We start from the raw sequence: 8092 nt of genomic DNA on the forward strand, positions 1-8092 counted from the left end.
CTCAAAACGGCCATGATATTAATATGCCGCGTGTATTTCGGTGGCGAAAATTTCCCCAATTATTGACACATCATCCAATTACATATTTGTAAGCAAAATCTGTTTATTTTTATATAAAACCCAGACACATACGTGTGACTACACTGCGACTCCTTTCACCAAATGACGTAACAAGTTTATTTTCGGAAACAATTATGCTTAATAATGAGTTTACTACATCATAGTCTTACTTCCCGGCAAAGGTTATGAACTCTGTGACGTAATATAGCCATGTACGGTGTAAATACAGTCGTTACCCTCTAAGACATGACCGACATTGCCAAAATTGCGTCTGTTACATTATGCGGTTGTGAGAAAAGACTCAATCGAGTGGGCAGAGTAACCCTGGACACTCCATACACAAATCACTTCCGTGGGCAACCTTACCGCGTCATGCGAGCGGGATTGACAGTGCGCGCGCGCTTCCGCTTACTCCCAAGCGACTTACGTCCATTTAGACTATGACCCAGAGGGGGTGAGGTAAATCTAACTTGCCCGATATGAATTGGTGCGGGGCGGAGAAATTTTTTATTCTGCACAAGAAGTATTCAAAAAATTCAAAAATATTTATTTTTCAAAATTGGCTTATAAAGTTAGCGCATTTAGAACGTCAAAAAAATTAAATTAATACATACTTATTATGTTACAAGCTGTAAAACTACTACCACATCGGAATCTGTAACGCTGAGGGAAAGACGTGGTCAGAAAACCTCCCAGCACAGGGCCCTAGTCCTACTGTTTCATGTTTTCCTTTCGTTTCTTTTTTTTTAAATCCAGTTTGTATTACATAATTTATAGACTTAAATACAATGGTATTCCAATTACAGTCGGTGGAAGGAAAGTGAAAAGTAAGCAGAAGATTTTACTGCTCGTTTTGATACCAAGTCCTAAGATGGATATGATGAATCGATTGGTGACAGCTGATCAGCGCGCTATCGGTAATGGTGAGTCATCATTGTGAAAATGTCACTTCCTCTGTTGGATTTCACGACATGCCCGAGACTGATAATTGAGAATATTTTGCAGGAAGTTTGAACTTGTTCTAATCAATGGAAATAGGTGTGAATGGAGACATCTATTACACTTAATTACAGAACGATTAATTTCCGCTTAACCAGGATTTTGTACACTGTTTTGTTTGACATCGTTGTGTTCTTACGAGGTAAGTATACTTAGATATATAGATATAGAATAGGAAGAAGAACGAGAATAGTAGCACAACATTAGCCTCTTTGTTACTATTTCCTTTTATTTTGGTGCGATTCAAATTCCAATTCAAAAAATGTTTATTCGGACAACATAATAGGGTTATACATTGTTTTAAGTTTACGCGGTTATTATCATAATTAAAACACATAATGACAGGTTCTTACCGCGTTTAAATCAGGGATATGGTCATCCCGTGATCATGGCACTTGCAACAGTGTCGAAATATCGGGAGTCTCATATCCCTGATTTAAACGCGGTAAGAACCCGTTATTATGCGTTTTAATTACTATAATAGGGTTAGTAACAACAGCAAAAGTGTTAGTAACATAGTAACAAAAACTTTGAGGGATGATTGACACCATGATTTTGAGTTGATATCAAATGGAATTTTCCGTCGCAAAAGCATGGAACTGCAAAAAAAAAATGTTCATGATTTTCCGATACGAAATTCTACTTGATTTCAATTCGGAATCATTGTCTGAATCACAGCTGGTACACAGCGTATGTAAGGTAGGAAAGAACAATTTGAAAAATAATACGCCAGTATCCTTATTATTAATATAAAGAGATTTTACAACAGGAAGATTCCCACTTTGGGAATATTTCGGAAATATTTCCGGGAATATTTCGGCATAACACTGATCACGTCAGTCAAAGCTCGATGAAACTACTAGGGTAACCTACCTATATAGGTATTTATTTATTTATGTTGGTACATCAACAGCAGTACATGCACAAACACACAATATAAAATACACATAGGAAAAGTTCCGGTATGCCTGCCAATTATAGACGCACACAACACATCTGTGTTGTTTACTGTCTTTAGTTTCTACTTTTTATTATCTAATAAAAAGTAGAAACTAAAGTTAACAAATTAAAAAGAACAATAATTGAAAATTAAATTTAAAAAAGAAAAAACATAGATCGTGGAAGCTTTCTTTAAACAACTTTTAAATGGTATCTATAGGTATCTACTTAGTTCATCTTGTTCCCGATGGTTGTACCTTGTTGTACCTTTTTGATTTAGTTCAAAATTCAAAAAATTCTTAATTCAAAATATTCTTTATTAGTTAACAACTATTTACAGTAATAAAGAAAGAAAAGAAAGAAAGAAAGAAACATTTATTATTTAGGACACCACAGACACGGATTACATATATATACATTATAATGACATCACATCAGAAGTCAACGCACACACGAAATATTTTCTATACAGAAACATGGAAAACGAACACAGAAACTTATACCTAAATTAAAATGTGACGTCATGTCGGCTTACCCATGTGTAGTGGATGGTGTCCCGTATAAAAGGCCCTCACTCAGCTTATGCCGCGGCGTGAGCCGCGACGCTGGTATTCTGTGAGACCTGAGTAATGAGTGAAGTACGGACATCGCGCCACCATATGTACATATACTTACTTACTATTATAGGTTACTTAGATATTATCATAATATAATTACTACATAATACAATTACAAATAAAATAAAATATAGATGTAAATAAGTATAATATATATTAATTATATATTGTGCAAACTCATAAAGAAAAACAAGTAAAAACAATCGTGAGCAGGTTAATAAAATAAATATTTGAACGAATAAGATGTAGGAGTGTGTACGTGTGTGTGTGTGTTAGGCAATGGTCCCGCACCGGTCGGCCGCAGATCAACAGGGACAAAGCATCATTTTTTATGGCTGCAATGGTTGCATAGATAAGATTCAGTCGCCCGCCGTCCGCGTCGCCGAGCAGGCACTACACCAATTGCGCATTCGATGCAATCCAATACTATCAACGTCAATAAGACAGTGATTATCATTTATTTGTTTACTTCACAATTTGTTCATAATTGAAAAAGTAATAAAAATCGATAGATAAACGAATTGAGCTCAGCAATAATACATAGGTACATTGTGGTCAATGGATGCAGTGTAATGAAAACAGTGAAAAACCAAGACCGCGTGGTATCGTCGCATCCACGCCGCTAGTACGACTCCGCAAAACCTTCGTGTCTGATCCACTGAGGTAAGTAAGACATTAGTGTAATTTAATGTGAAATAATTTAAATATGCAAGAAATTTATATTGCTTAAATGACACTTTTTTGTAAATTCAAAAGATGTTTTTTAAAATGAGATTTAAAATTGTGTATCGTTTTCAGACTACGTAATGGAGGCGGCAGATCGTTCCAGCACTTGGACGCGGCGAACCTGAAACTCCCGCGGAAGGCAGTAGTACGGTGACGCGGTATTGCCAGTGAGTAATACGTCGAGCGAGTTTTGTACGACTTCACGTCACGTGACCACACCAATTTCTCAGCGAGATACGGCGGCGTATGATGTTTCACTACACCAAACAAGAGCGTTGCAAGATGTAGTTGTCTCCGTGCATTCATCTTCATAATATTGGCATTGTTTATAAATGGCGTGACGTGTGTGCGTGGTGGTATATTGAAGCAAAATCGTGCGCAGGCATTTTGAACTCTTTGTATGAGTTTTTGTGACCGGGTAAGGAGTCGCGGACCATATACTACATCCATATAGTTAAATTTCGACATAACAAGAGTGTCGCAAAGTTTGATGCGGGTCTCAGTATTAATATAGTTCCTGATTTGGTATAATGTCTTGAGACGATAAAAACAATTTGCTGCAGTGTTAACTATATATTTGTCGAACCTCAGTTCTTCGTCCATGAGAAGTCCCAAATTCCTAGCTTCCGTGACACGCTCCACGGCTTCCCCTCTAATGACCACATTAGCACCTTCATTAGATATTTTACTTACCTGTTGTTTAGAGCCCAATATCATGTATTTGGTTTTGCTTCCATTCAAAACCAATGAATTAGACTCTGACCACAAAGTGATCCTTTCTAGGTCATCGTTTAATTTGTCTATAGCGGAATGTGTATCGCCGGGTTTACATGATATATATAGTTGTATATCGTCAGCATATATATGATATTTGCAATGCTCAATATGAGTTACGACATCGGCACTATAGATGATAAATAACAGTGGGCCCAAGATGGAGCCCTGCGGAACACCACGAGTGACAGGCCTGGGAAGGGACACCATCGGTTCGCCATGATCATTCTGTATTTGGACGTATTGGTTACGATATTTAAAGTAACTGTCGAACCATTGAATGGCAGAAGCACCAAAACCATAATAATGTAACTTTGCCAGTAATAGAGAAACATCTATGCAGTCAAACGCCCTAGAAAAGTCCAGCAGCGCCAATACTGTACCCTGCCCGTCATCTTGTGCGGCTAGAATGTCGTCCACCACATTCAGCAAAGCAGTGGTTGTACTATAAGATTTCCTGAAACCCGACTGTAGCTCTGGAAGCAAAGCATTTGCTTCTAAAAACAGTCTCATCTGCTTCGCCACGATCTTCTCTAAGATCTTTGAAATGCAAGGCAATATGCTAATAGGGCGCAAATCTTTTAGGGAGGAGGGACTGGAGTTCTTTGGCAGTGGTTTGACGATTGCACTCTGCCACAGTTTAGGAAACGTGCAGGTTTCGATCGATCTATTCACAATAGATGTTAGCACTGACGAGATTTCGGGTAGTGACATTATTATCATGTCTAAGGAAATACCGTCGACGCCAACGGCGCTTGAACGAAGCGACTGTAACTCCCTCAGTACGTCCCCCTCAGAGACCTTTCTCAGTATAAATGTGGAAGAGATCTTGCGTTGTTCCTTAAAAAAAATAAGATTTGAAACCGGCACCGATCCCCCATTAGGTACGTCTAGAAAGTGATTATTTATTGCTTCAGGATCCTTAAAAATACATGTAGGAAAATCAGGTTTGCATTTAATCCTAACGTTTTTTTTTATATGTGTCCAGAGTGTACGAGGGTCGTTATAGTTGGTATTAACGTAATGATCATAATACGCTTGCTTTTCGCTCGCTAATGCCTTCTCCACAGTATACTTGAGATCCTTATAGTACGCCTTATGGGAGCCACAGCCACTTATACGCGCCCTAGCATATGCTTCATCTCGTCTTTTCATCATCATTTTTACATTGTACGTAATCCAAGGGTACTGGTGATGACGCATGCTGAAAGTTTTGGATGGAGCGTGCAAATCGAATAGTGCAACAATAGCTGAATTAAACATTGATACCATAATATTTACGTCGGTGACTGCTTCGACATTGCCCCAATCTATTGAGGCAAGATGATCTCTAAATGTGTCGACATGTATGTCTTTAAGTGCCCGTCGCGTGACTTTAACAGGAGAGGGTTTAAATTTTGGTATATTGAGTAGGCATGCGATAAAGGCATGTCTACCAAGATCCGGAATGTAGTCCACTGTTACTGTACACCCCTTTATATCGGTGCATACTAGATCGATAGTCTTTTGGCTGTGAGAAGTGAAATGCGTGTAGTCGGTGACCAGTTGCGAGAGTTTAAAAGCAGCTAAGAATTGGTTAAGTTTTCTGACACTAGCCAATGACGGCACGGCGACGTCAATATTAAAGTCGCCCAGTAGTACGACGTTACTACACCAGGTGAACGTTTCCAGGGACGAAGAAAGAGCATCTATAAGTAGACCCTCAGTCACCCAGTCTGGCCTGTACGCAGTACCTATCACTAGCTTACAACTACCAACTGTGACCCCTAGCCACATCTGTTCCACCGGTGGTGTTTGTGGATGGGCCAGCACTCGCGCGGTGACACCACGTCGGATATAAAATCCGACTCCGCCCCCCCGCTTCCGGCGCCCGGGCGGGCGTGGTGTGTTCCGCAGCCGGTATCCCGGCACGGCAGGCGCGCGGCCCTCCTGTCCCTCCCGTATCCAGGTCTCATTGATGGCCATTACATCTACGTTATGACGGTCCATCGCCACGAGAAACTCGTCATGCCCAGTTCCCAGTGATCCAGCATTAAATAGTCCAACTTTTAACTTTCGTTTATTATTGAATATTATTATTATCATATGTTATCTTAAAGTATTGTATTAGTATTGAATTAAAAATTAAAAAGTAAGAATTGCAAGATTTTCCCACGACATAGTAATTTGTGCCAATCAAATTATATTGTTTTAATAGCGTTGTAAAGTAATGTTTAGGTATGTGTGCATGTTGGTGTTTGTGTAATAATATATTACCTAAGAATGAAAATGTACTCATGATATAACGTATACATTTTCGAAGGTGTTTTGTTAATATAGTGATTAATAATGAAATACTGGAAACGAAATATAATATACTAATCATGTGTAACTGTTTGTTTGTAATATATTTTATTATACGTAATATGACACCGTACACTACATAAACATACCTTTTAGTAACGATTTGCGCATTCCACCACAAATGACCAAGCCGCATGACGTAGCAAACATACATTTTGATAACGCAGAACATCGATAGAAACAAACACAGTGTAAACAACAGACAAGGACAGAGATACGGTGCAATGAAAGGTACAACATTATTATATCGCATCAATAAGTACATTGCTCTCGCCAGCTGCGGGAGCAGGACGAACGCGCGCCGGACCAAAAACACTAACTAGGTCTTTTTCCGACCTAATCCGGTTTACCGGATCGCCCTGGTCTCGGCGGGTAAAAATTTTGCCGTCACGCGTCCATACATACCGCCAACTTAAAGAGCTAGCTAATTTACGCGCTCGGCCGAACAGCATGCGATTGTTTTTTGTGAGCCGCTCGTTTACATAAAATCGCCGAGGCTCAGAGCGTAGGCCCGTTCCCTCCGTGGTGGCGGTGCGCCGCACGCGCGCTTCATGGAGGAACCGGTCGCGAGTGGAGCGGCGGGCGAGGCGCACGGCGATGTTGCGCGGGCGCGGCTTGCCCTCGCTCCCCTCGCGCCGCCCACCCACACGCATACACCTAACGATGTCACGTTCGTCGACCGTCACGCCGAGCTTCGCGGCGCACGCCGTAACGAGGTGGGCGACGCTCTCTCCATTCTCCTCGGGGACTCCTGAGATCTCGATGTCGTTCAGGAGTAGCTCCTGATCACGATCATCGAGATCCTGCCTCAGCTGGGCGACTGTGCTCTCCAGCATACCGATGAGCTCACCGTGGGCTCCGTCTCCGCCCATACCCGCAATCCGCTCCATTTCGTCGACCCTAGTCTCCAGCTTGCTAAGCCGTGTGTCACATGAGGACACCAGGGCACGCAGATCCTGCATGTCCTGGCGGAATGCGCGGAACTCCTCTCGAGTCCGCCGCATCTCCTCCCGGAACTGCCGCAATTCTGTAGACAGGTCGGACTCCGGCCCCCCGCACTCCACTGTATTGTCGAGCGCTGTGTTGTTAAGCACGCCAGCAGTATCATCCAGCTCTATGCTGGCTGGCTGGGTGACAACCGTCGGCTCGGACATGGAGGCGTCCAACACGTAGGCGGCACTCATACCACGAAGGGGCGTGCTATTTTCATTCCTCGTTGGCAGCCTGGCTTTACAACTCGGACATAGCCAGGAGCTGTGCACTTGAGCATCCTTAGGTATGTTTACACACGATCTGTGGTTTGACTCCTTACAACTGGGACAAACAATGCCCTCTATAACTGACATATACTTGCAACACGCACTGCACTTCACTGGCATTTTAACTCGATCGTTTAATGTTACGCTAGATCTCTGTAGTTCCACTAGATGGCGTTGACTTTTGTGTACTTAAGTGTTTATATATGTTGTAATTCTGTTTCCTTTTTTTTTACTTTGTTTAATTACCAATTTATTGATTTTAACTATTGAAAATAAATGATATTTAACACTGTGTATTGTTTATATTTTTATATGTGGGTACACTTTTTCCTCGCTTGTCCGGGCCGTATTTTATTTTAGGTTTTATACAGTAGT

At 41.2% G+C, this 8092-nt stretch overlaps 1 protein-coding gene and 1 long non-coding RNA gene across 2 annotated transcripts; one reads left to right on the forward strand and one right to left on the reverse strand.

The window, feature by feature from the left end:
• Positions 1-2989: 2989 nt before the first annotated feature.
• LOC126380178 (uncharacterized) lies at positions 2990-6481 on the forward strand. The gene is made up of 2 exons (XR_007568437.1): positions 2990-3278; positions 3414-6481. It is a non-coding gene; the product is annotated as an uncharacterized LOC126380178 (long non-coding RNA).
• A 219-nt stretch (positions 6482-6700) lies between these two features.
• LOC126380235 (uncharacterized) lies at positions 6701-7837 on the reverse strand. The gene has a single exon (XM_050029501.1). It carries the CDS (start codon positions 7835-7837, stop codon positions 6701-6703), a length of 1137 nt encoding a protein of 378 aa, XP_049885458.1.
• Positions 7838-8092: the final 255 nt, after the last annotated feature.

This window comes from Pectinophora gossypiella, chromosome Z (genome assembly GCF_024362695.1).
Source record: "Pectinophora gossypiella chromosome Z, ilPecGoss1.1, whole genome shotgun sequence".
Taxonomy (NCBI): Eukaryota; Metazoa; Arthropoda; class Insecta; order Lepidoptera; family Gelechiidae; genus Pectinophora; species Pectinophora gossypiella.

Excerpts from the sequence above, each read along its gene's own strand:
- LOC126380235 (XM_050029501.1), bottom strand. The coding sequence starts at position 7,837 with ATGCCAGTGAAGTGCAGTGCGTGTTGCAAGTATATGTCAGTTATAGAG.